General features: G+C 40.7%; 4 protein-coding genes across 4 annotated transcripts; 2 read left to right on the top strand and 2 right to left on the bottom strand.

Annotated features, from left to right (window-relative positions):
* Positions 1 to 594: 594 nt before the first annotated feature.
* Positions 595 to 3363, bottom strand: hinfp (histone H4 transcription factor). The gene is made up of 9 exons (XM_033978910.2): positions 2958 to 3363; positions 2655 to 2878; positions 2459 to 2570; positions 2226 to 2378; positions 2060 to 2140; positions 1738 to 1858; positions 1529 to 1667; positions 1336 to 1460; positions 595 to 1267 (listed from the first exon to the last, which is right to left on the bottom strand). Exons 1-9 carry the CDS (start codon positions 3115 to 3117, stop codon positions 943 to 945), a joined length of 1440 nt encoding a protein of 479 aa, XP_033834801.1. The 5' UTR covers positions 3118 to 3363; the 3' UTR covers positions 595 to 942.
* Positions 3364 to 3464: 101 nt separating this feature from the next.
* Positions 3465 to 6267, bottom strand: dpagt1 (dolichyl-phosphate (UDP-N-acetylglucosamine) N-acetylglucosaminephosphotransferase 1 (GlcNAc-1-P transferase)). Its single transcript, XM_033978781.2, has 9 exons — positions 5798 to 6267; positions 5597 to 5717; positions 5311 to 5524; positions 5066 to 5212; positions 4899 to 4983; positions 4627 to 4815; positions 4451 to 4538; positions 4218 to 4373; positions 3465 to 4148 (listed from the first exon to the last, which is right to left on the bottom strand). Exons 1-9 carry the CDS (start codon positions 5962 to 5964, stop codon positions 4083 to 4085), a joined length of 1233 nt encoding a protein of 410 aa, XP_033834672.1. The 5' UTR covers positions 5965 to 6267; the 3' UTR covers positions 3465 to 4082.
* Positions 6268 to 6548: 281 nt separating this feature from the next.
* Positions 6549 to 25857, top strand: c2cd2l (c2cd2 like). The gene is made up of 15 exons (XM_033978901.2): positions 6549 to 6810; positions 7060 to 7505; positions 19464 to 19559; positions 19674 to 19793; positions 20246 to 20356; positions 20560 to 20673; positions 20759 to 20840; positions 21975 to 22107; positions 22192 to 22256; positions 22482 to 22600; positions 22710 to 22875; positions 23378 to 23476; positions 23755 to 23882; positions 24160 to 24373; positions 24932 to 25857. The coding sequence occupies exons 2-15, from the start codon at positions 7137 to 7139 to the stop codon at positions 25180 to 25182; spliced, it is 2067 nt and encodes a 688-aa protein (XP_033834792.1). The 5' UTR covers positions 6549 to 6810; positions 7060 to 7136; the 3' UTR covers positions 25183 to 25857.
* Positions 25858 to 26348: 491 nt separating this feature from the next.
* Positions 26349 to 27523, top strand: LOC117381825 (histone H2AX). The gene has a single exon (XM_033978854.2). The coding sequence runs from the start codon at positions 26438 to 26440 to the stop codon at positions 26867 to 26869; it is 432 nt and encodes a 143-aa protein (XP_033834745.1). The 5' UTR covers positions 26349 to 26437; the 3' UTR covers positions 26870 to 27523.
* Positions 27524 to 27618: the final 95 nt, after the last annotated feature.

Raw genomic sequence — 27618 nt, 5'->3', positions numbered from 1 at the left:
CAGCTTTTTATAGAATTCCATGGGGGGGTCACATTGCTTTAGATTGCATTTCCGCTTGCAGAATCAAAAGCGTTGAGTTCAAGACAGGAAGCAGGGTGCAGTAAGTAACACTTACACTAAGCTGTGAGCACAGTTTAATCTTCAGCGAAGTGAAGACCAATGTGAGCTTGAGATCACGCTGCACTAGGAGACCAAACTGTAGAAAATAGCTGAAAATGTCACTGAGAGAGCAAAGTAATCATTCCATTACCCCAAATACTGTAAGCACATAATTTCCACCTTAATTTGTACATTGTTCACATCTGAGGACTAAACCGCTTTTATTTAATGAAAGTGACACTAAGAAGATTATTACTACATTTGTCCACATGCCGCCACTTAGATACTTCTCAGCATGTGCTCTCAAGTATACCACCTATTAACTAAATTATTCTCTACATCCACAAAAACATTTCCAGTTTTATTTCCCTTTATTTCACATCCAATACAATAATTAAGAGATGTAGTAGAGCATTTCCACCAGCAGGAGATGCCATTGTGTCTGGTTAATTCAAGCTGAAATATTGATCGAAGGTTTTTTTGGGTGTTTTTTTTTAGATTTAGCAGAAGAATACAAACAGAACACGTTTTAAAGTGTAGTTTCATGTGTGTTTAATTAATTAGTGGCAGCAAATTGGTTTTCAAATAAGCAGAGCCCCATTGACCATTAACAATTTTATCCTATAAATAAAACAATAACAAATGAATCACATTTTAACAAAATAGCAAAAATATATGTTCAGCTGATCTTACGCCTAATGTAGGGTAAAATCATAAAATGTTGCCTATAACACTTTTTTTTTCTTCTTTTGTCTAAGCAGAAGTAGAGGCACATAAAAAGGATAGACTGTTAGTCCCATCAAAATTGTGTTTTTGTGTGGTTCTTGTATGTAGTCGCGGTAGCTAAACTTCAATTCCTGGTTCCTGGGTGGTGTCTGACAATGGCAGTATGACAGCAGTATCTCCTGTAGATGATACATCTCCAGACAGGACATAGAGAATGCTCTGTTCTGGTGCGCTCTGATCCTCTGGGCCCTGCTCCTCCAACAACACCCCCCTGAGTTCCACCTGCACCTCTGTGGGTACCTCCTGCTCCAGCCCTGGGCCCTCCTGACTGTCATCCTCTTGCTGTCTGCGCTGCTTCTCTCTCATCAGTTGTTCTGTCAACTCCACACTTTCATAACGAATCAACTGTAGACGCATAAATCCATCTTCATGCTCTTTATACCTACAAATGTATGAGTAATTAGTAGTTTGAATCAATTTGAAATGCACTACTTGCTGAAAGAAAAATACCTGAAACGTGGATGTCCTGATGGCCATTTAAACTGGTGTTTATTATGCAGATGAACCGTTAAGCTGTTTCCTCTGGTGAAGCACTGTTCACACACATGGCATTTGTAACGAGCCATAAAGTCTCCCTAAGATAAAACAACACTGTGAAACATAACTTATCATAAACTTGAATTACATCAGTACAAAGGTTTACCTGATGTTCTTTTTTGTGATGTATTTTCATGGTGGAAAGTGAACGAGATGTAAAGTCACAACCAGAAACATCACAGTGAAATGCTGGTTCACTGCTGTGACTGTCCAGGTGTTTACGGAGGTCCACTTGATTCTTGCAGCTGCAAATATTAAGTCTTATAATTTACCATTTCTACAGGCAATTAGATATTAATAAATATGTTATGATACCTGTACTCGCAGTATTCACAACTATATGGCTTCTCTGTGCTGTGACGATACTTTATGTGGTTACGCAGGGATGAGGGTGTTGGACAGGTCATATCACACAATGGGCATTTGTAGTGGCTCACTGGAGAGAAAGAAACACAAGCAAAAACACACATTAAACAGTTGAGTATTGCTGTGTTCGTGGCTGAAGACACACATCAAAATTGTGAACCTGCAGCTAAACCTGAAGGACTACATCAAGATTAAATCCTAGCAAAGCTAATACACCTATGCATGTAAGTCACTCATCCCAAAATTAGTACATACAAAGGACATGACACACCATGGTTCCTCATGTGATCTCTCAGTAGTCGTTCCGTTGCAAAACGTTTGGAGCAATGGGAGCACTGAAACCTCCCCTGACCTGCACAGAATTGATACCATTTCATCAACACAATATACAAAATTACCAACTTGGTCTAAAACCAAACAGTCAAGTTTTATTTTACCTTCCAGAGCACTCTGTCTAATGATATGGTCAAATAACTTGGTATTACTGGCATACATGCCCCCACAGCCTGGACAAGCTGTTATCTTCTCTTGGGTGTGACTACGAAGGTGCTCTTTCAATTTAGGACGTCCTTTAACAGTAGCGTCACAGTCTAAGGAAGATTACACAATTAAATTCACAAATCAAAGATGAATTTCATTTGTTTCTAATGATGACTAAAACATAACCAGCCTTTCCATCCACAGCGTAATGAAAAGTCACAGTCTCCAGGTGGAACATCTACACACAGGCTATGCATCTCAACGTGACGATAAAACCATTCTGGATTTTCAAATGGTCCTTGCTGAAAATAAAATAATATTTCATGAATTTCAGACTTGTTCGTACTAATCAGTTGAGATGTCAAATAACTGTTAGTCACACCCACCTCACAATGTTCCCAAAGACACACAAAATTGTCAGGAATTTCAGGAATGATGTTTCTTCCGATTCCAAAAGTGCACTTGTTAAGCTCAGGTTGGGTTTCTAGTACTTGCTGACCCAGCTGCTTTAGTTTGGTGTGGAAACAGTGAAAAAATACATGTCTCCTCAACTCCTCAGGACCATCAGAGGAGCAGAAACCACACTCCCTCCACAGACAGCTGTGCACTCCTGTGGGCAATAACAGTAACGGGGTTAACAAAGGCGTGGGTGTAAAAAACAAAACATTAAAGCTACATTGAATCATTACCCTCTGCTTCCTCTGCGTCCTCTTCTGTGACGCTCAAAATATTCAGATGTTCCTCGACGTGTTTACACAAAGCCTCGATTTCGTGGAAGACTTCTTGGCACAAACCCCATTCACACTCCAAATTCAGAGTTGTTTTGCGTTTTCGTTTTTTCGGCGGCATTTGTCGAAAATAACTTTGAACAAGTGGCTAACAGCAACAGACGCCTAACTTTTGTTTGCACAATAATCTTAACATTTAAATCGGATTGAATTGAAGTTTTACATTTCTATGAAGCGAATATTTTAATTGGTCAAAGCTGCTGTATATTCAATAAATCAAAACATAAAAACAAATCTATACAACACAGACATCTGAGCACTGCACAGATGAGGGTGCGTCTACAAATGTCCCGTCTGAAACAAGAACATGCATAAACAGTTCCGGCGTAATGTTAAAGCAGTGCGTGAGCCCCTTCTGTATTTTTCCCCCCCGTATATTTTGTGTGAAATTGACTCTCGCACACACATAAAAAGGGACAACGTCTATTATTTTATTTGGATAAACTGTACAATAATTACAAACATGAGACATTGCTTCATAGCTCAGAACCATTTTACTGCAAAATATTAGTAAACATATAATTTCAGGACAAATCAGTGCTATGCTATTATTTTTTACATTCACATTTATTGTTTTTGGTGACTTATGAGTCATGCACCTTGCAGTAATCTTGTTAATCTCCTTCATAGCCCTATGAAAATCAAGTTTATATTTTGGTTTTGTTGCATTGCAATTTTTGATATAACCAAACCAGTATTGGTGATTAGTGTGACACGCTAGTGTTTTGTTATGTACTCAAGTAGAAAAGTATGACTCATATATGATGAGATGACACCATTAACAACTCAATTCAGAGGTAAAGCAAAGATATCTTTTTGGATAAAACCATTTAGTTTTTGCATGCAATGCAATACAGTGCACTCAAAAATAAAAGGGTACAGTTTCAACACCATTCAAATGGTGTCCAAGGCAGAAATGTAACAATGAAGCATTAGCTTCCGCTTGAATGTAGACTTGTGTATGGTAATATTAATTCCCACATAAAAACATTTCAGTCAGCATTGGCTTCTTCCATGTCTATCAACCTAAACATCATAAAAGAGACGAACCAGGTGATAACGAATCCCAAATGCCACAACGCTTCCCATGACCTGTGTAAGACATGAATAATTACAAAAACAGATCTAGCATATATACAAAATGCAAATATTTTAATGTACCTGAATAATGAGCATGATGACTGTGAGACTTCTTTCATGTGTTGGACCAAGTAGTTTTAGCACTAGATTTATTAAAGTCATGTTGTTGCATTCAATATAATCATCCCCGTCTTTCCTCTCCCTTCTTACATCAAGCACTCTCATGAACTCTGCAACCTGGAAAATAAGGGTACCTCTTTAGCAGATAAATAACTCATACAAATATAGTGATTTGTATTATTTTAACAACTTACCTGTAAAATTAGAAGACCTAATTTTGAGAGATCCTTACTTTTAAATTTTGAGTAACTCATACCAAGTTTGCCTGTGTCTGGATTTAATCTTTTTTGAAAAAATATATATATTAAAAAAAAATCTGTTAGGGAGAATAATAATAAAGCTTTATTTCACCACTCTAGTTACTGATTACCTGGGGAGTCTATGTCTTGGACAGGGGATGATATGAAAAAGTTGAGGAAGCGAGTATATGAAGTTTGCCACTTGAGGAATAAAAAACAACAGCATTGTTTTGCTAAAGTGACCCAGGATTCCCACAACAGCAAAGGTCATTCCAGCAAAATAACAAAAAGTGTCTCCAACAAAAACTGATGAGGGATACCTGTGGTAGGGTATGAAATACGTACATTATTTTCAGAGTTGACTATGTAGTAATTGACCAGTTTTGTAGGTTTGTAGGCTCACCAATTGTGATAAAACAATCCTAATGTAGTGAAAAAGAATGGAATCATGAAGTACAAGGAGAAGACGTGATCAGGACCGTAATCCCCTGAAACAAACATTTTAAGTAAAAATTATCTTAAACACAAATGATATTAGAATACTGAATAAAGAAAAGTAAAATAACATACCACTGAGTTCTAGGAAGTTAAATATAATAATGGAGCCAGAGATGAACAGAGCTTGACCTGACTCAATGCCATTGATTCCAGCTAAAATGTTGATTGCATTTGTGCAAAAGACTGCCAGCATCCCCATGTAGACATAGTAAAGAATCCCTACAACACAACACATTATATTTTACTATTATAAAAGGCAATAGTTTAAAATATTTACAAACGTTTGAAATAAACTAGTTACCTAACCAAATGCTCACCCAGATCTAAGTGAAGTCCAAGCAGAACCCTGAATGGTTTGGGTACCACAATGACTGTGTTGCCAAAGTTGGTAAAATAAACCATGAGTAGAGGCAAAGACGCCATTGTGGGGAGAAGGAGTTTGTGTCTCCATCGCAGGTTCAGTACATCATCTGCAAAACCAAGGAAGATCATGCAGCAGATGGCCAGAAGAGCGCCAATCAGTTGGACAAACTGAAGATATAGAAGAACAAAGTTACACTTAAGGAACAGTTTTATTTATTCCTGTAATAATTTGTAATTGACCTCATCATGGGGAAAGCCCATACATTGATCTCCAACAAAGCAGCTAAGGAAAGGCACTGGGATGAAGCAGAACAGGATTATCAGGAAGACAGTTCCACTGATAACCCCCTGGGACTCTGGGCTGTCAACACATTTAAGAAACACAAATTCTTAGAGAGGAAGCTTTGGTTTCAGAAATCAATACTGTATAAAGACACTTACACTTCCTTTTTGGATGTTTTGTTTAGGTCCATTCCATACAACCTCGCTGATATAAAATGGTCTCTGAAAGCAGGAATTAGTTTGATGGTGGCCAAACAGCCAAAAATCGACATACAACAGCTTATCACCAGCGGTAAAACTGGCACAGGAGACATATTTGCCAGCATTGTGTTGCCTTTCTTGCCTGCTTCTGTGACAGCTCAAATCTCGTTTCAGAAAACTACTATGACGACACTGCCCCAAGTTTCAACCAATTTTGCAGTGCAAATTGCATGTCACGGTGCAAGTTTTCAATGAGGAGTCCTCAGATTCCGTGTCGCATGAGTGTAAATCCAGCAGTCCGAGCACCAGTCCAAATCATCTTTCAGCGTGTTTTATTGTCACCTTTATCCATTTTCTGAAGCGCTTAACTCCACGTCTGACAACACTGAGCGTACAGTCTAGATAGAAGCGAGAAGAAGACGCGCTTCCGGTTACCAGTTTCAACTTTAACAGTTATGGCTGCAGTCAGCTTCTAATAATATTTTTTTGTTCAAATAAATATGGGTTCTCGTGTTCGGATTTACGTACTGTTTTCCTTGTTTCTGTTTGTGAACATATCGAAATAAAAAAAATCCCAGTGTTCTCAGCAACTTTCAAAGCCCCATTCATTCAAATTTATTTTAGGCTTTTGTTTTGAAAAGGCCATTTTTACCTTCCTGTTTTTCTTCAATGTCGCTTGAGCGCCCTCCGCCGGCTTTAATCGCTCACTGCACTGGACAGAAGCAGCAGGAGGTGGGTACAGGCAGTGGAGATTGAACCTTCCAGAGACTGCAGCGCACAGGACCCCATTCAAGGCTGTGTTTAGAACAGATACCTGCCAGCGAAAGACTGACATGTGGAAAACTCGCTGATGTCTCGGACATGAGAATAACGGGTGTTGATGTGGGCAGCGCTGCGGATCACCATGAAGACACCTTCATGTTACCCACTCCTGGCTTTCAATTCGTCGCAGCTTGTGACTTAGTTCAGCGGTAGGTTTCTTTTTAACAATAATGACAACACTTCATAACAACTTATCTCCTAACGTGCATTTGGACACGATATTAGCGTCTTGATCTCTTCGCATCGCACGCTGCTTCTACACGGCCAAGTGTTACCTAATTATGGCGGACTTAAACCGTATAATGTGTGATCTTTATGTGTGAATGACTGTTTTTATTGCTCTGTTACAATGTTGTGACATATGCACCAAGGTGACCGCGTGTGTTCTCCTCGCGCAGGCCAAAGGGGACTGACCTGCTGGGACGCACACTTCTGATATTTCCTTTGCTGACATGAGAAGCGCGAGGAGACACTGATGGAGCTGCGGGACCTGGGCTGGCTGTGCACGGTGGCTGTCTTCCTGGCCTCCGTGCTCATTGTGCTGGCATGGTTCGTTCAGTATTCCCTGGCAGTGCTGCGGATGTGGAGAGCCAAGTGCACAGTCAAGCAGGACACGAAGGGAAGTGCCTGGCAGCAGCTTCTCCCCAAATGGATAAAGGAGAAGAACCAGGCGAGTGGAGTGTGGGGCATTCTGACGCATCTTCGGTCCGGATGGGACGGAAGAGCTGCTTCTGAGGCTGGAGTGAAGGGGCTGGTGGCCTCTCTGTTCTCCTTCAAATCCTTCAGGGAGCACTGGCAGAGGACCTGGGTCAAAGCACTGAATGAGCAAGCAAGCAGGCATGGGGTGAGTAGACTGGGACTGGAGAAGTCAGTCCATAGTAACTGCAAGCAATTGTCGTCCTTAAGTAATCATTATAGAAAAACCCTGTTATAGACTGCTTAAACTCAGTACATTGCAGTGTATGGTATAGCTTTGTGGTAGAGCTTTTTCAAGATTTCCAGGGTCTTGCTGTTCCTTGCTGTTCTGATTTTTAATTGATTGGTACTTTGTAGGACTTATGTTCTAGCTCATCACATTATTATCAATCCTGGCAAAGTTGTGCATTATTTAGTTAAGATTAAATAGTGGTGGTGTATATTTTTGTTCATTCTCACTGAAGCGATGTTAAACAGTGTCAGGATTTGAAGTGCTGTGATGCTGCTGCAGCGTGTGGGCAGAGAGGTGGAGGTGTAGGAGTTTGAGTGTCTATTCGGGAAAAAGATGGGGCTGAGTCTTGCATAACAACTCTGAATCAATACATGTCAGTGGAGAGAGAAGGAAAGTGCAACAGCTACGCAATGTAAAAAAAAAATATTAAAAAGTCAATGACGTAACATTGGCATTTTTGTGTCCAGAAGCCACAACTTTTCAGCTGTTATTAATTAATATATAAAGCTTATAATGATTTAATTATTTAAATGTATTTGTTTCATATCACTTTTATTGTACTAATACACATTAGAAAGAAGAAACCAAATTTTAAAGAATATTATAGGTTTAAAATGTCATTCAGTGAAACGAGTCACACATAGAGTGAGTCATGACATTTGCTTGCACACATTATAAAAATGGACAAAATCATCACCTTTTCTCTGTGGCATAATTCCATAAACCTTGACATGAACATATAGAATTTTCTAAATTAACACAAAAGCACCATTTTTAATGTCTTAAGTATAGTTGTCCTCAAAAACCTATTTTCATACCTACCATAACCTATTGTCTTTCTTCAAGTTTGTCTTCATGTGATGACATCACTCTGAGGACCCTGCAGGACTCTGAAGTGGACACAAGTTAGTTTTTGTTAGTGACACCTTTGTCACAAGAAGTACAAATGCTACAATTTTGCCATTTGATGAAAGATTAAAGGCTGTGTAAAATTGTTATATTTAAAGCAAAACATTTCAAATGAATGCTTGGTACGAACAGTCACAGCAGGTGCTTGTGTTTCTCTTTGATGGGAAAATTATATATCAGTTTATAATGAAAATAAATGAAAAATGTTAGTAAGACAAAATGTGTCAAAACAGAATTTGTCATATGGTAAAACAGACATGCACTTGTTGTAGGTCACATTAAGCATTCAAACAAAACAAAAAAATCTGCATTTATTGTTATTCAACTAACCATATATGCTGCAATATTAAAGTAATAATTTTCATTTTAAATGAAAAATAATCATATAAATAAATGAAATTGGTAGATTAATTAGTAATTATTCAAAATGCAATAGACAATAAATGTAATAAAGGTATTTAGATGTTGATAGTGGTCAGTTTCGATAGCTAAGCCATTGTTTGTATTCCAGTGATTTGATAAAATGGTGTACTGTATACATGCGGAAACGCAGATATTTCTGTTAAATATTATATATAAGAACTTAAATTTAAAGAAGAAAAGTGCTAACATGCTTAAGTTTTATCCAGAGTTTAAATGTTTACTCTATTTATGAAAAAATGGGTAGAGTTGAGTTAATGCTGTTTATGCTATTTTCAATAATATAGTTTATTTAAAAAAAAAAAAAAAAAAAAAAAAAAAAAAATATATATATATATATATATATATATATATATATATATATATATATATATATATATATATATATATATATATATATATATATATATATATCTGTGTTTCACTGCAAGACATTTTTAAGTTTCTGGCATTAAATGCAGAAAATTATTTTTTATCAAAGTTTTTTTTAGAAGAGGCATGTACTAAATAATAAAATATACCAAAAAAATCTACACATACTGCATGTCATTATGTTTTCATTTTTTGAGCATTTGATTGATTAATTGACTAAAGAAGGCATGTCACGAGCTCTTAAAACTATTTACTTTACTGTTTAGTATCTCTGGTCTGACCAAGCATCAGACCCAAACTGGACTAACAAACTAGATTGAATGTACAGTTCACTCCTTAACCTCAACTCACTCCACCTTCTTCTTTCTGCTGCAGTAAACTTATTAAAGATAAAGAAATATTAATACAATACATTGGTTGATTAATAAAAATAAACTGGTAGACTAAGGGTGCATTCACAGTTGCACAATCACATCAAAATTGACACTAAACTGAGATTAAATGTGGACTAGACCAGAACTAAACCAGGACTAAAATAAGACCAACCTAAGTCTACATTTGGACTCAAACTGGGCTAAAACTAGGACCAAAAAGATGAATGTGAACACACCCTAGGACTCCATCAGCTGATTAATCAACTAAAAACGGATAAAGGTAGACAGCCTTAGTTATTAAATGTTGTCATAACATTCATATGAAAGGGTCACACATCATTTTATCTTGTTGCATCAAGCAGATTACATTCACCATCTCTGTTTTTTTCTTTCTTTTAAATTGTGCTTTTGATGCATGCAAATCAAAGTCAACCACATAGGGAGCTCTGACAGATCCCCTGACCTCTGGCTCTGAAATGGCGTGTGCTTGTGCCTTTGTGGACTGGACGATGAGTTGTTGCTGTAGAGTTTAAAGGCTCACAGTCAATGCACAACAATGAGCTCCAGTCACTTGAGAAGCATGTAAATCAATTAGTCATTTCAGATGTAGACATGTTCAAATGTATGATGAGACACACGCACACCTTACATAGATTGTTCAGAAATATTATGCAGAATTGCACATTAAAAAGTCATAAACAAGACTTTTAAAATCTGTTTCTGTAGTTGGTTTATTTATTTATTTTATTTTTATCAAAGATTGAAGGATTATGGTGATAAAAGCTTTTCAAAATGCCATTTGCTATTATTGTCTAATTAATTGCCCAGCTTAACCCTCAAACTTGTGCAAACAACTGACCTTCCTTGTCTAAATATTGCTCCATAGTTATAAATGTCAAGCAAGCCCACGTTTACCATCATGCTTCCAAACGAGTGACCCAGGAACAATAGATGGTCCGGTCTTTGCATGTGACCTCATGATTTACACATTTTATTTTCATTTTCCTGACATATTTAAAGCGTTCCAAGCAACAACAGAAACGATAAAATCTTTTGCAGTCGGTAGTTGCTCGGTTGTCATAGTCTTTCATTCTAGCTTGTTACAGAAATACTTTCCACCAACTTCAAGAAAACTGAATGAACTTTGAAGCTCATAGAAGATAAATACTATTGTTTTGTGCTCGAGGGAACTCTATGACTAACTGCAAAATAAACTACTGTGGCTAAGGAAAAGGTGACAGTTATCGATGGTTTGTGTAATTGGTACTAATATGGCTCTTTGGGCTGTCAGACACAGACGGATCACGTTTCCAGGGTTTGCTAAATTGGTCCCCTGTCTTCTCTAAGCAGTTTTAAGAGTTGCAAAGTGTTCAGTTGAGATAAAACTTAATGTATGTAACCCTAAGTGTTGTTGTTTTTTTTTTATTAGTACAGTCACAGTGGCATTCAGAGCTGAATTCTAACTGCGACACTGATGGCAGACTGTTTCCCAGACTAAACAAGCTGCTCTTGTCTCACTGTGCATGTGGTGTACGATTAGAGCCAACTACTAATAATAAAATGTCTTTTCTAAATTATGACTATGGACTTATCTGTCAGTACAAAAGCGACATGACCATTAAACAAATCAGTGCGTTTTGTTCTCACTTTTGAACTCAGATTACAATTAGTTTTGTTGTTGGCAGGTGGTTTGTTAAAGCAGAATGAAACTTTCTGTCTCTTTCTGGTAGAATAGAGACATACCTGTGTCTGACTGGTAGAACCTGCTCAGATGGACGTGATGATATGCACTGAGTTGCCACAAGCAACTCATTTCTCATTGTTTTCCACACAAAACACATATTCCTCCCACACTACGTTGCTGTGGTCATATCCGACAGGCAACTGAGACAATGTCTTAAGATTATATTTCTACTTCCAAGCTGTATTTTTCTATGTCAGTCAGAGGTAGATTCGAAATGACTTTAAATAGCACAATCCCAAGCAATACTGGTTTTAACAAGTCAGTTTTTTTTAAATATAAATATAAAAATAAAATCAATATTTAAGAATATATCCAGATTAATTTGTTGTAATAAAATGCAATACTAGTAACCAAAGGATCAAAAAAATAAATTCCAATAACAACCAAGCAAATACGGACTGTGATAAAGATTTAATGAAGCTGTCGCATATTCTTAAATTAAATATGACCAGAAATGATTTGCATTTTTTAGCGTATTGGCTAGTCGTCCATCTACTATTTTGGTTGATCTAATATTTTTTTCCACTCAAAATTCTTTAACTATTTGTAAACGTGGTCTAGATTTTCATTCTATTTATTGTCAGAAGCCCTACATGAACAGACAAAGAACAAGGCCAGTTACGTCGCCCGGACTGGCGACGTAACTGACACAACAGTGAGAGACCTGTCCCCGACCCGAAGGCGCAGGGACGCGACCCTCTCGTTCACTGGAGTGAACCCCAACACTGGCCAAACAACAGTGCAGAGTACCCGGCCTTCTTGGAGTCCCTGGGAGGGGTACTAGACAGTGCACCAACCCGGGGACTCCGTTGTTCTCCTGGGGGACTTCAACGCCCATGTGGGTAACGACAGTGACACTTGGAGGGGCGTGATTGGGAGGAACGGCCTCCCCGATCTGAACCCGAGCGGTGTTTTGTTATTGGACTTCTGTGCTAGTCACAGCTCGTCCATAACAAACACCATGTTCGAGCACAAGGGTGTCCATCGGTGCACATGGCACCAGGACACTCTAGGTCGGAGGTCGATGATCGACTTTGTTGTCGTGTCATCTGACCTCCGACCGCGTGTCTTGGACACTCGGGTGAAGAGGGGCTGAGCTGTCAACTGATCACCACCTGGTGGTGAGTTGGATCCGCTGGCGGAGGAGGAAGCCGGACAGACCTGGCAGACCCAAGCGCATTGTGAGGGTCTGCTGGGAACGTCTGGCGGAGCCCTCTGTCAGGGGGGTCTTCAACTCCCACCTCCGGGAGAGCTTCTCCCTGATTCCGGGGGAGGTTGGAGACATGGACTCCGAGTGGGCCATGTTCTCCACCTCTATTGTCGGTGCGGCTGCTCGTAGCTGTGGTCGTAAGGTCTGTGGTGCTTGTCGCGGCGGCAATCCCCGAACCCGGTGGTGGACACTGGAAGTAAGGGATGCCGTCAAGCTGAAGAAGGAGTCCTATCGAGCCTTGTTGGCTCGTGGGACTCCTGAGGCAGCTGATGAGTACCGGCGGGCCAAGCGTGCCGCGGCTCGGGCAGTCACAGAGGCAAAAACTCGGGGTTGGGAGGAGTTCGGAGAGGCCATGGAGAAGGACTATCGGATGGCCTCAAAGAGATTCTGGCAAACCGTCCGACGCCTCAGGAGGGGGAAGCAGTGCTTCACCAACACTGTTTACAGTGCGGGTGGAGAGCTGCTGACCTCGACTGGGGATGTTGTCGGGCGGTGGAAGGAATACTTTGAGGATCTCCTCAATCCCACTGTCACATCTTCCGAGGAGGAAGCAGAAACTGGGGACCCAGAGGCGGACTCGTCCATCACCCTGGCTGAAGTCACTGAGGTGGTTGGCAAGCTCCTCGGTGGCAAGGCTCCGGGGGTGGACGAGATCCGTCCTGAGTACCTCAAGTCTCTGGATGTTGTGGGGCTGTCTTGGCTGACACGTCTCTGCAACATCGCGTGGCGGTCGGGGACAGTACCTGTGGAATGGCAGACCGGGGTGGTGGTCCCTCTGTATAAGAAGGGGGACCGGAGGGTGTGTTCCAATTACAGGGGAATCACACTCCTCAGCCTTCCCGGTAAGGTCTATTCCAGGGTACTGGAGAGGAGAATCCGACCGATAGTCGAACCTCGGATTCAGGAGGAGCAGTGTGGTTTTCGTCCTGGTCGTGGAACACTGGACCAGCTCTATACTCTTCATCGGGTCCTCGAGGGCTCATGGGAGTATGCCCAACCAGTCCACATGTGTTTTGTGGATCTGGAGAAGGCATTCGACCGTGTCCCTCGTGGTGCCCTTTGGGGGGTGCTCTGGGAGTATGGGGTCCGGGGCTCTTTGCTAAGGGCTGTCCGGTCCCTGTATGACCGGAGCAGGAGCTGTGTTCGCATTGCCGGCAGTAAGTCAGACCTGTTCCCGGTGCATGTTGGACTCCGCCAGGGCTGCCCTTTGTCACCGGTTCTGTTCATTATATTTATGGACAGAATTTCTAGGCGCAGCCAGGGGCTGGAGGGGGCCTGGTTTTGGAACCACAGGATTTCATCTCTGCTGTTTGCAGATGATGTTGTCCTGATGGCTTCTTCGAGCCAGGACCTGCAGCAGGCACTGGGGCGGTTTGCAGCCGAGTGTGAAGCGGCTGGGATGAGAATCAGCTCCTCCAAATCCGAGGCCATGGTTCTCGACCGGAAAAAGGTGGTTTGCTCTCTCCGGGTGGGTGGTGAGTCTCTGCCCCAAGTGGAGGAGTTCAAGTATCTCGGGGTCTTGTTCACGAGTGAGGGAAGGATGGAGCGGGAGATTGACAGGCGGATCGGTGAAGCGTCTGCAGTGATGCGGTCGCTGTATCGGTCCGTTGTGGTAAAGATTTACCGGTCAATCTACGTTCCTACCCTCACCTATGGTCATGAGCTCTGGGTAATGACCGAAAGGACAAGATCGCGGATACAAGCGGCTGAAATGGGCTTCCTCCGCAGAGTGGCCGGGCGCACCCTTAGGGATAGGGTGAGGAGCTTGGTCACACGGGAGGAGCTCGGAGTAGAGCCGCTGCTCCTACACGTTGAGGGGAACCAGTTGAGGTGGCTCGGGCATCTGCTCAGGATGTCTCCTGGACGCCTCCCTAGGGAGGTGTTCTGGGCATGTCTCACCGGGAGGAGGCCCCAGGGAAGACCCAGGACACGCTGGACGGACTATGTCTCTCGGCTGGCCTGGGAACGCCTTGGGGTCCCACCGGAGGAGCTGGAGGATGTGTCCGGGGTGAGGGAAGTCTGGGAGTCCCTGCTTAGACTGCTGCCCCCGCGACCCGGCTCCGGATAAGCAGAAGAAAATGGATGGATGGATGGATGTATAAAACTGAACACAGCACGAAATGGTTTATCTGTCACTGTTCCCGCGACACCCACGTCTCATCGCTCTTTGACGATCTTTCTCTTTACAACATCAAAACAGTGGAGTGTCAAAGTGCAGTGTCGTGGCTGTTGTCCTTGTAGCGTGACACTCCCTTGAGGAAACCTGACCCTATGAACGCAGACGGTCTGAAAAATGACTCAGTTTTCTGGATTCTGGTCTCACCGTTACATAAACAAAAGTAAGACGCCTGTGAATCACTGTTTGGGTTATACATTAGATTTGCAGAAGACAAGAACATTGCAAAGACCTTCAGACGGATCAAATGTGTGGTAGAGTTGGTTACACATGAGACAAAGCAAGATCTGGGTGACATTTTCATGGAAATGAACTGAAATACCAGGAAGACAAAGAGAGTTTTCTGACAATAAGTTTTGATGCCAAGGCATTAGACCATTTATCCTCCTTATTTATTAAGTTGATTGTGCAGTTATATTCAAACATTTCAAAAAGCTTCAATGATAACCACCAGCAGCTTATTATTTTTACATTCTGTGTCAGCTACTTTTCTGCATTTTTTGCTTCACCTATAATGTTAAATTTATTTATGTATTATTTTTTATTTATTATTTTATTTATTCATTTATTTTATTTATCCATTTATTTATTTATTTATTTATTTATTCATTCATTCATTCATTCATTTATTTATTTATGACACCAGGCCAAGTCAGATCTCCACCCTGAGGCCACCCTGCACTGAATAACAATACATGCTTTTCCATTAAAACATTTTTTTTTAGCAATAAACCACCGGTAATTGAGATAAGTTTAGTGCAAAACAGTGGAACATTCAAGGCAAAGAATTACATCTCTATGGAGTGAATGGGGAGGTGTACCTTCTGAAAAGTGACATAGTATACCTTTAAATAGTACTACAGCCTCAAAGTATCTTATCTGTTTTTCACCCCTGAACAGTGCACTGTGTAGATCGTATTTGATTTTGTGGGAAAAGACGGCACATGCTCACAGTTTATGGAGGGTAACCTTTGGGGAATATTTTGGCCCCTTCTGCATGTTTGGCTGCGACGTGTTTGTATGACTCAGTTGTTTGTCTCAGGAATAGGCCTGTCCTCTGCACTATCCTCTGCACTATTCTTTGCACTATTACTGAATGAGCCTCTGGTGTTGGCAGGAGAATCTGGCATAGAGTTACTCCCGTTTGTCTGTGTGAATGTTGGCTTTCTTTGTGAGATCTAGGTCTGTCACGACAACACATTTTGGCGTACGATATATTACTGATGAAAATATACAAGACAAACAATAATACTGAAACTAATTTATGGCACTGACACAATAACCCCTCTAGCACTGTTCTCTCAAGGATCCAAGCATCATCTGTGCATCTGCCACTGACACATGAGGCTAAACACACCGCCGCGGCTAATTTCACTGCTACAAAATAAAGTGTGTGCATCTGGTAGCAATAAGGAAGTGTCCGTTCAAAATCTGCAATTAAAATGAGATGTGCGATTATCCCGGGGCCACACTTCTCTCATGGCTCTCTCTGACTGTGAGCTGCTGTAGCTGATTAATGCTCCGTGATTATGCTCAAGTAGGTTCCTCCTAAATGACTGGGGACATTAACCACTCAGCCTCATTTGTGATGAGTGCACAGGAAGCCTCTTCATCCCTCTGTCCCAGGCTGGTCATTCAGACTCTTTCATTTTGATCCTGTAAAAATGGGTTATGTTTAACATCTGGCTTTAGAGTTATAGCCTAAGCTGCTCCTTTGTCACATGTTTAAATGCAGGGGAGCCTTACCTTGGCACTAGCATTAGCAAGGTTACCAAAACGCATTTGCAACATACACAAAGTAAACTCTGTATAGATAGAAGGTGCAGGAGGAGTGACCTTTTTTCAGCCACTGTGCTGCCACGTTTAGTTTTCAGCAAGTTCAAAATATTATTTTTCATAGCCATTGTTGATCTATCAATACAAAACATGTAGAGTGACCAACATCCATAAGAAATAAGGAAATAGATAATTGTCCTAAGCCATCCCTTGTCCCTAGAGACCCTCCTTCTCAAACAGAAAAGATAAAGTTGCAGTAGAAATACATACAATAGTGCCAATACTAGTGTCGTGGAAATAAGACTCCTTTTGCAAGCTCTGATGAATGTTGAAGCATAGACAAGAGTTTATTTCTTGCAAGAAATAGGTCCGACAGCATCTCCCCCTTATGTCAGACCCCGAATGCTGGAAAGCACCCAGTTTATATAGTTTGAGATGACCAGAGGACATACATTTCAAAGTAAGCATGTGACACTCCCATTTAGAGGTGGTCAGTCCAGCTCCTGGAGACATTCAGGAGCCGGTTCCCCTCAGGAGGTAACATTTGGAGTAGAGACAATACAAGGTGTGAAGTAGCATGTGGAGTAGAAACAATACGAGATGTGAAACACTTCAGGGGAGGGAGTGTGGTACTTCTGCTGAGGTGTGGTCAGATCAGCTCCTGAAGACATTCATGAGCTGGGTCCCCTCAGGGGGTCAATAGGGAGGGATTGAAAGCCGACTGTATGGTCTGGTTGCATCTACTTTCACTTGCATTACAACACATCTTAACAAGTCTAGCCACCAAGAGGGAACAAAAGAGTTGACATGAGAAAGGTTTTTCTAACACTGTGTTTGACGACCAAACCAAATGAGTTTTAGTTATGAGACCATGTGATTTCTAAAAGGTAAAATAATGGCACAATATTTTAATTTCCATTACACTAGCATTAATTAAACAATCATAAAATATCTCTATGCAGCTTTGCAAAAAATACTTCAAGTATGGATTGCTACAATATCAAGCCTAGTTTGGTGATGAACATGATGTTTTTTCAAGATTTTCAAGTTTAATGATGTGTTAATTTAGCTGCAGCTTTGTTTACTCAAATCATTTGTGTTGTACTGACTGGAAATGGTATCCAAATTGGTTATATGAGCCGACCAGTGCTGGAGGAGGGTTGATTTTGTTTGGCCCACATGCTTCTGAGACCCAGAGGCCTGACGCTGACAAACCTGATGTGACACTGGAGATGTCCTCAGGATCTTTATTATTCTCATCTGACCTCCACTGCATCACTAGGTCACTGCAAGCACATGCCCACTGCCCAAAGCACCCGCTGACAAAGCATAACACTGCACAGACATCTGGATATCCGCCTATTCAGGCTTAATTAAACTAACAGAATCATTTCTAAATTTAGTTGTCAATTAGCGCCATTATGACCTTTTGATGATTCTATGATGTCCATATTAGGCCATAATTCCATGTATAATATTTATCAGATGAATCATTTGCTGCATCATTTGTGGCTGTGTGTCAGTGGGAATCCACAGTAAATCGAATCAAAATCACAATCTGAAGAGGTGCAATCATTTAGGTAATTCAATGTCTATGTAAGCAGTGCCCTGTGCTTTTATCTAAATATACAGGATAGTTTAATGTATCCACCTTATTGTTTTAGTTTATCAGTTCATATTGCAGTGTCTCTCAAATGCTGATGCTCCTGGGGTTTTAAAACATGAATTGCAGATCTAATTGTGATTGCAATACTTTTCAGATAACTTGCAATCCATTATCTTTTTTCAAAATTATTCTGCCTTACACCTTGTCCATTTGAGAAATCATGTCTCCTCCTTTTTGCTTCTCTGTCATAAAAACATTTACAGTAAAACTAACCGTAACAACAATTTATTACTGATATTATGAGTCAAAATTTTGCATGGACAAAATCATGATAGCATAAAATGTTGTTAGCCATTGTCAATTTGCATAATTTGTTCTGAACTTTGGACATAATGAAAGCCTGGGTGACTCAGCAGTTTGCAACATTAATTAGTAATTTATGGCATAGTATTTTTATGGGACTGTTGCAGCATGTCACTGATGTAAACCAGCATCCTGGGCTCTCTGCCCCTTTAGCGTGTAGCGCTGACTACACAAATGCCTCAAACTGGTGTGTAACTGGACGTGCTGTAACATATGCAGTGACAATAGGGGATTTGTGTTGGCTCTCTCTCATCTCTCGTGACAGTTAATGTGGTCCAATGAAACAGATCCACTGGCTCACAGTAACACTAGTCCCCATGCTTTTGTATAACCCTCTGCCAAGATACTAAAATGTTTTCTGATAGGGGGTGTCTTTTAGTCTAAGTAGAATGATTCAGCAGCAAGCATTAGCTGTTATGGGATACATTTGTCATTTTTAGAGCCTATACATTGATTATAGAGCATTTAAATACTAAGGAAGTAACCAATCTTATTTTATTTGGAAATTCCACCTAGAACAAACCAAACATTTTTCCTCATTATTGATCCATCTCAAAAACAAATACAATGACTTTTGGTATTTTTTATGAACATGAACAGGCTCCTAAAGGCCTCCCGAGGCCTCTAAAGACCTTCAAAGTCTAAACTCAGCTCTTAAATCACATGCTTATACAGACAGAGGACTGACTGTAGACATCTCTCACAATTTGACTGGAACTAGCCTTAAGAAATCACCAGATCAAACTAATTAGATAATCATAAACAAAACCACATCTTAAACAGGTGTATAACCAGGATAAAGCCACTAGAGTAAACCAGGACTGACTCAAACATCAACATTTGTGTCTGCACTTGTTTATGTTAATGTAAATGATGATATTATTATACATGTCCTTATCATGTTTTTATTCTGTTTTATTTCAGAGTTCAATCCAGATCACATTTGACAGCAGTTTACAGCTTAATACTACCTGTGAAATAGAGAGTGTGGCCTGCACTGACCAATCAGCACATCGGATGGTATGTAAATGTTCTTCCAATTTGTTATTTGGATTTAATTTGTTATTTAAAGTTGGTTTGGTGCTCTCATGCACAAAAGTAATACATGTGTTGTGTTATGTCTTTGATGCACAGGTCCTACAGTGTAAATGTCAGGTGGGCAACATGACGTTTCCCGTGTCAGTCACTCAGCAGTCAGCGGCCTCCGTCTCCATGGAAACATATCAAATCCATATTGTACCAGTGTTGGCCAAGGTAAAACTGAACCGAGCAATATGATTATACATCACATCTCCACTTTCAGCCACTTAATATTTTTTCTGACATAAAGCCTTGATGTCTGTGTAATCCCTCAGTAGTCCAGGTGCAATCCATAACAAAAGGTTACATTCACATTTGCACAAATATCACATCAGAATTGAGACTAAACCTAGAACTAAACTTGTCTAGGCCTAAACCAAACCAAATCTACATCGGGATTAAAGTGTGAATGCAATTGGAGCCAGTTCTGAAAAAGCCTCTCAAATGAAAGACCAAACATTTACATTTTCAAAGTGATTCCAGTTAAATCCATACAAATGCAAAGTCTGAAAAGGTGTCAAATTACAGAATAATGTTAGACCTTGTTAGTCTGCTTGCACAGATTGTCCAATGTGTTGCAAAGCTTCCCTGATTTTGAAGTAGCATTTGTTTGATTTTTATTTCAGATGGAAGTATGTCTTGAAGAAGTGGAAAATGAGGGGCTGCTGATGTCCTGGACTCTTTCAAGACAGTCTAGTCTTTCTATATCCATATCATCTCTCAAGATCCAAAAACAGGTAAAACTACAGCTGTTGCATCTGTGGAATTTCAGTCAAACAAAAATGCGGAAAAGGTCATGCATACCATAGAATCCATTGTAATCTTTGTCCTTGATTCTAAAATGCTAATTGTGATGTGTTTCTTGGGTAGTTGAGTCTCTGCTGTGTGGTCTGTGTGTAAACAGATATTGGTTTCCTCTTCCATGTGTTTTTCTTCCTAGGGCCGTGCAGGTGAAGGAGAATTGGATGTGATTAGAGGACTCGTGGAGGACACTCTCTTTGGCGCACAGCCAGCCATGGTCTTGGATCTGAAAACTTGTGTGTCAGGTCCCCTGGTAATTTTTGTGTAACACTGTACACTTGTGTTTATCTTGATTATAAATACTGTTAAATGTAAAGTATATTTTGATGTATTTACAGATAACAAAAGATTATTTATCTGTGGGGTCCCAGAGTGTGAGACGGCTCCAACTCCGGCAGCTCAGAGTGACCTTATCCAAAGGTCAGTTTTCCTGCTGGAAATTCCTTTTTTACACCTCCCACTAAATGCCACCCACAAACACTGCCTCAAACCTGAGTTAATCCAGTCCACGTGTGAATGTCTGCTCCCTGCTCCCTCTTTATCACAGTCTAAGCCAAATGAGTCTTGAGTCCCATTGTCATCTTGGGATAAACTTAAATAATGGCCATTCAGTATATTTCGGTGCTTGTGCTGTGGGAAAATTACAGTTCTAGTTGAAAAGTAATCCATTTACGAAGCTCGGTGAGTTTTGAAATACAGAAAAAAAAGGTTTATTGTTTATTACAGCAGATACAGACAGGACAGGGCCCAGGCCTGCCCTGGCCACAGACTGGGAGCCTCCCGGCCTCCCCCCAGTTCCCCTCTCACTCTAAGTCCAAGTCTCAACAACCCAACCAACCACCCCTGATCATCTGAGCTCTGACTATTTTATACCAGAATGACAATGCTACATACATTTCAAAGCAGAGTGACTTTGTTTCACACCCATATGATAATGAACTTTTACACTTAGACAGGTAGAACAACAGCGAGTTTCCTGAGGGAGGGAGACAGAGCTTTACACATGTTAATGTCTGGTCTGGGTCTGGCAGACAGACACAGATCAAATGCTTTTTAAATACACAACATGACTATACTTAAATTTCTGTCACACCTGCATTCTTGCACTTAGTATTGATGCATTTATCAAATAATTATATTTTCTTAGTTAAATCCAGGTGGTGACTTTTAGGTCAGCAGGTGTGTAATAGGTTGCATTCATGTCCCATCGTAATATAATTCCTGCAGTTTAAATAAAATTGTTGTTTTGCTGTCAGTTTGCAGATTTGTTGATCTGGCCCGATTCGTATGAAACAAAACTGGTACAAAGTTCTCTACTCTCTCAGTAAAAATGACCCAAAGTTAAATTATTTTTACAATAGCTTCAGAAAGTGGTGTCATTATTGAACCCCAAAAAAGTGATTGTTGTCAGTTGAAAGGACTTAAAGTCATAATATGAATATGATTAAAAAGTTCCAAATTTTTCAATCACAAGTTTAGATATTTCATTAAAAAAACAATCATCCTCCCATTAGTTAATTAGTTGATGTGTGTTATTCCCTTGTATCTTTGTAGAGCTATGGTTGAAATCAGGGGAGATCTGCTGTGTCCTGAACTTGGACCAACCTTCCACAGAGAAGACCACACGCTTCCTGTCTTTACCCAATAACCCCAACACCCCAGTGGAGTGGAGTGAAGACATTTCTTTGTACGTCAGCATTGTCTACTCGAGCAGGAGACAAAATACTGTAAAGCTGATGAGATTGACTGTGGGTGTTTTTTTCTGTTACAGTGACTTGGGTCTGGAATCCAAAGAGCTGAGAATAAGACTTTTGGAGCGAAACGGCAAACGGGAAAGTAAGTCAGAGCTTATACCGATTGACTTTTGGCTGCAGTTCAAAAACACTTAGCAGGAAAATGTTTGACGCTTAATCAAAATCACTCAGGCCTAAATTTCACTGTAAGCAGCAATGCTCCAAGTGCGGTTGTTAGCATTTTTGTACACATAGAAACAACAGCTCTCTGCTTCTTTTGTAATATTTTAATTGATGATTTATTTGTGCTGTTGTTGCTATTTCACAGAGTTCTTGCCTGGACATGCGACTCTTACCTTGGAGCTTTGCAAGGTTTCCCAAGAGCAACGTGTGTTATCAATCAGCCCAGGCTATGGACTGGCTCCAAATGCCACTGTGACTGCAGAGGTCAGAGGAGTCATTATTTTCAGACATATGCAGAATGACATAGTTTTAAATATTCTGTGCATGACATGTTTAAGACCATAAAAAATATTCCATCTTTATGTTTCTGCAGATTACATATGTAGAGACAGGGGAATCTAGTGGTAGTGTTTTGCCTCTTCGCTCGTCCCTCACACCAACAAAGAAAGTGGATGTAGATCGAACAATAATGCCTGACGGGACCATTGTAACCACTGTCACCACTGTCCAGTCTCGTCTCAAACTCGATCACAGTCCAGGTACACTTGATTGAGTAATATTTAAATCACAATATGGTGGAAAGGCCAATTAGCGAATCACCTAATCTTGACTCTTCTTGATCCAAAGTATGGGTAAACCAGATCTAAAATGGGACTACACACTTGCTATAATAGTTCTAAACAAGGACTAACTAAAAAGAGGACAGAGATGTGGGTTAAATTCAGTCAGTATTTGTACAGTACACATGATAGAGCTCATGTACCACAGTTTGAGAACCCCTGATGTAGGAATTCTAATGTTACACCCCTTTAATATAGAGCTCTAAAACCATGTAATGAAATGCATGGTATTTTTATGTGAGTGATTTATATTTCAGTCTTCTCTTAAATGTTAATGCCTATAGAAGTGTTTAAATGTGTACAACATTAACTGACTCTTGAACATTCTTTGAAATGATCATAATTATTGCAATGATTGTTATTGCCATATTTCACATCATCAGAGCAAGAAGAGCTAGTTGACTATTTTGTGTTGATTTAGGTGACTCTCCCTTACGGTCTCCTTCTAAAGTGGAGGTGACAGAGAAGAAGCCCACCATTCTGTCAGACGGAAAAAGTAGCTCAAGCCCCAATCCCAGCAGTAAGTGCTAGACTGAAATGTCAGGCTTGTTGTTTTGCAAAATATATGCAAAGAAGGATGAGGTGCAAGCACCAAGCAGCAAGGAGGAAAACACCATATCACACCACACAATATGAAACTATTTAGTTAGAACTCTTGTTATGCATGTGTAAATTCTGTATTTACATCCTGGCTAGATTTATAGACACATATTCTGCATTATAATTATCAATGTTTGACCTTATCAGTATATTATGTATGTGTAGCTATGCTTTATGTTTAATTATGTTGCTCCACAGAGGCCAGTCGTCTCTCCAATGGCCTGGACCCTGTGGCTGAGACGGCCATCCGTCAGCTGACAGAGTCCAAAGTGGTCCGGAAGACCCCGACTAAAAGAAGCACACTGATTATCTCAGGCGTATCAAAGGTTAGATAATAATCATAATGGATGTTTTTGCACCGACATAATCTTGAATGAAAATATGTGAAGCTCTGATTATGCAACAAGGTAAAGTGGTTTAATTTTAGTGCACTCTCTGAGGACACTATTAGCGAGAACACATTTTGACCTGATTATAAAGACTGTTAGTTAGCTGCCTACAGAGGGAATCTTGCAAAATAAAAGATACAGCTTCATTGAATTTGTATAGTCATTTTATGCCATGAGAAAAATGCATGCTTTGATGTAGTCTGCCCTCCTCCAGGTTCCACTCTCCAAAGACGACAGCTCATTATCGAGTGGCTACGCAGCAGCGATGGATGCATCTCTGCATGGGAACCACTACGGGGCAGGGCATTCTGCTGACCCTGATGAGACCACACCATCAGATGTGTCAGAGCGCCCCTCAGTGGATGATGTGGAGTCAGACACTGGCTCCACCGGTGCACTGGAGACTCGCAGCCTCAAGGACCATAAAGGTAAAAATAATATCACTATAAATCTAATAATGCTAATAATAGTGAGTATTAAATGGTCAGAAACAGGTCAGGTCACAGACATAATTAAAACATGTTTTAGAATGTTTCATTTTAATAATTTACATTTTACTGGTGGTTACTGGTTAGTATAATTACATATGGCAGTAGTTAGTAGTAGATAGTTAGTAGTTAATGTCTAGTGGCTCCTAGTGTCCACACAATGAATTGACTAGAGCTTAGGGGGTATTTAAGGTGAATACTGTTTTAGACATGTACTTGCTATCAAATTGTCCAGTATTACTTTTACCAGACATGCATATATGTATATACGTACATATATAAAAATATATATATACGTATATGTAAAAATATATACATATACACACATATACACACATATACAGTCATACTGGAATTACAATTTCTGTCTTCATGACTCCAGAAGAACATAATCAGTTTAGAACTACTTTTGTGAATGTCAAAAGGTCTCTAGTCTAGATTAAATAAATCAGTCTAATGACTGAAGCACAAATTTAATGTAATATGTGCTTTTTGCAGTGGGCTTTCTGCAGAGTGGGACCAAACTGTTGTTCCGCAGAAAACATCAAGAGAAAGAGTCCTGCTTCAGTCAGTCCCATGAAGACCTCTCCAACATGGGAAATAACTTTGTTGTCTCCACAGCAAGCACCCACAAAAAGTCAGGCAGCTTTTCGCGACGTCTCATCAAACGCTTCTCTTTTCGCACATCAAGCAAATCAAAGAGCAAAGCCTCTTCTGCAAATGGAGGGGCAAGTTCACTGGATAACTGACAAGCAAACAGAAGTCATGAGTATACTGTTGTAAATAAACTGTTGTGGCTTCTGGCTGTGAGAAGAACGACCAAAGCTTTAAGAATGCACTCACAGAAACACACAGACTACTGCAGGGGTGTGCATTCATGAGTAGAAGATCCCTCTGCAAGGAATTTCCCCTAAAGAAAAGTCACAAATCAACTTTTTTGGATCTATGATTTATTATAAAATATTTCTTTCAAATATTAAGTATTTCAATGGTTGCACTTGTTTTTATTTTTACTGTGTATACATTTAAGTACATATTGAAATGACTATAAAAAAATACATTATTTTATCACAATATAGTGCGGATGCTATAGAGTATATTTATGCTGAAATAATTTATGTTAGGCTTTTATTGTGTCCGCTCTGTAACTGTACAGTTGTTTTGGGATGTTGTACATTATATCTGAAAAGAGATGTTTGTTCCTTTTATATAAGTTTGAGTTGCACTTTATGTGAAAGATCGCAAACATTTAGTTAATACCATAAGGGTATTTTGGTTTGCCTCACATTATAAAATATTTTTGTGATATTTCTTCAGAGACAGTGACAAACAGGGCACTACAATGCACTATGGTTTGAATGTGACATGACCGAGAATAAATGTGTGTATAATTTGTTTTATTTATGACAATTAAATTATTTCTGAAAACAAAGTGTTTGTTTTATAGGGACCTGCCACCTGACCAATATGTAGGCTTATTTAAGACTATAGCACTGACTGTAGGGTAATAATAATAATAATGTAGGTAATAATAAAACTATAATAGATGATAACATATATGCTCACCTGCAAAACCCACTGAGTTGCCCCTCATTGCATAGTACATGCATGAAGCACTCGACAGTTAGGACCACTGTGTCATAATTAGACCACTGACTAATCGTAGGTAATAGTATATAATCATTAATACATTTCGACCACTCCAGAGCCCCGCCAAAAGTTAAAAGCTGGAGGGAGAAATCCCAATTGGTTATTGATCATTTCCGTTCACGCCTTCACGCCTCGTCTTTTAACGAGCCTCTCTGTGCAGTCTCCGTATTGGTTAACGTTCCCCACGTGATCTAAACAGCCAATCACAGTGCGCAACCGCAGACCCGGAGAGCCAATCCCAGCAGTGGGCGGGACACACAGGCCAGATTTATAACCGGGTCGTCAGGTTTTTAAGCTACCTTCTGCTCTTCGAAACACTTGTGATCTACCGCGGAGACAACAAAACAATCCAACATGTCTGGAAGAGGCAAGACCGGAGGAAAGGCTCGTGCAAAGGCCAAGACCCGCAGCTCCCGTGCCGGGCTGCAGTTCCCCGTGGGCCGTGTCCACCGCCTCCTGCGCAAAGGGAACTACGCTGAGCGGGTGGGAGCCGGAGCCCCCGTGTACCTGGCCGCCGTGCTCGAGTATCTCACCGCTGAGATCCTGGAGTTGGCCGGAAACGCCGCCAGAGACAACAAGAAGACCCGCATCATCCCCCGCCACCTCCAGCTCGCGGTCCGCAACGACGAAGAGCTCAACAAACTGCTCGGCGGAGTGACCATCGCTCAGGGCGGTGTGCTGCCCAACATCCAGGCCGTGCTCCTGCCCAAGAAGACCGGGCAGGCTGCTGCCCCCAGCTCCGGCAAGGCGGGAAAGAAGGCCTCCTCTCAGTCCCAGGAGTACTAGCATGAACACTCAGACTTTAACACAAAGGCCCTTTTAAGGGCCACACACCTCTGCAAATTGCAACTCTTCTGTTCTGTGTTCACCTTGTTTATTGTTCAATAAATGCGTTACGGTTTCGATGTTAAGTTTCATTTTAGCTAACGTCCGCACTCACGGGTCATTTCACTTAAGGGAGATCAAAATGCAGAAAGAAACTTCTGGTATGTTCTGGGACAAAAGACTTTGACCATCCCCCAGTGAGGACGCGTCCCGCTGGTTCATGCAGTTAGGCACAAGTTTGATAAGCGAGTGTTTTTACTGCCACAACAACGGCCTCTGCAGGTGTTTCCTGTGTGCCGCACATCTGTGTATACTGGGACTTTGCGTAGTAACAGTGCGTGACCGCAAAAGGAGCAGTGCAGCGGTGTAACCTGCAGCTGTGGAGCCTGCAGCCCTGTAACCTGCAGTTTAGAGGCCGGACTGGAGTTTGAGGATGAGGAACATGGCTGCAGCTACTTCATATTCACGCCACAAGGGGGCAGTCACTCATTACAATGATGCCTCCTGTGTGATCGCCTCTACAGACACTTGAGTGATCTGTCCTCGCTATAAAACTTTAACTCCAACTCCAGTTGGCCTCCTGTTGACCCGTTCTAACCAGGCTCCATTGTTCTCGTTTAAAATTAAAACCTGAATCAATTATGTTTTGTCTGTTCAAACTCCATTCTTCATTAAGAAGTGTCCACGTCTGCTGTAATAACTATGATTTC

The sequence above is a fragment of the Periophthalmus magnuspinnatus genome, chromosome 14, assembly GCF_009829125.3.
Source record: "Periophthalmus magnuspinnatus isolate fPerMag1 chromosome 14, fPerMag1.2.pri, whole genome shotgun sequence".
In the NCBI taxonomy this organism is placed as follows: Eukaryota; Metazoa; Chordata; class Actinopteri; order Gobiiformes; family Gobiidae; genus Periophthalmus; species Periophthalmus magnuspinnatus.
The sequence above is the reverse complement of the archived record's forward strand: the minus strand, read 5'-3'. Positions and strand labels throughout refer to the sequence as shown.

Coding starts and splice junctions, on each gene's coding strand:
- hinfp (XM_033978910.2), bottom strand. CDS start 3,117: ATGCCGCCGAAAAAACGAAAACGCAAAACAACTCTGAATTTGGAGTGT. Junction 2,879..2,957: donor GGACGCAGAGGAAGCAGAGG/GTAATGATTCAA, acceptor TATTGCCCACAG/GAGTGCACAGCTGTCTGTGG. Junction 1,268..1,335: donor TCAGGACATCCACGTTTCAG/GTATTTTTCTTT, acceptor ATACATTTGTAG/GTATAAAGAGCATGAAGATG.
- dpagt1 (XM_033978781.2), bottom strand. CDS start 5,964: ATGCTGGCAAATATGTCTCCTGTGCCAGTTTTACCGCTGGTGATAAGC. Junction 5,525..5,596: donor TGGGCTTTCCCCATGATGAG/GTCAATTACAAA, acceptor CTATATCTTCAG/TTTGTCCAACTGATTGGCGC. Junction 4,816..4,898: donor GGATTGTTTTATCACAATTG/GTGAGCCTACAA, acceptor ACCCTACCACAG/GTATCCCTCATCAGTTTTTG.
- c2cd2l (XM_033978901.2), top strand. CDS start 7,137: ATGGAGCTGCGGGACCTGGGCTGGCTGTGCACGGTGGCTGTCTTCCTG. Junction 20,674..20,758: donor CTTGTGTGTCAGGTCCCCTG/GTAATTTTTGTG, acceptor ATGTATTTACAG/ATAACAAAAGATTATTTATC. Junction 24,374..24,931: donor CAGCCTCAAGGACCATAAAG/GTAAAAATAATA, acceptor TGCTTTTTGCAG/TGGGCTTTCTGCAGAGTGGG.
- LOC117381825 (XM_033978854.2), top strand. CDS start 26,438: ATGTCTGGAAGAGGCAAGACCGGAGGAAAGGCTCGTGCAAAGGCCAAG.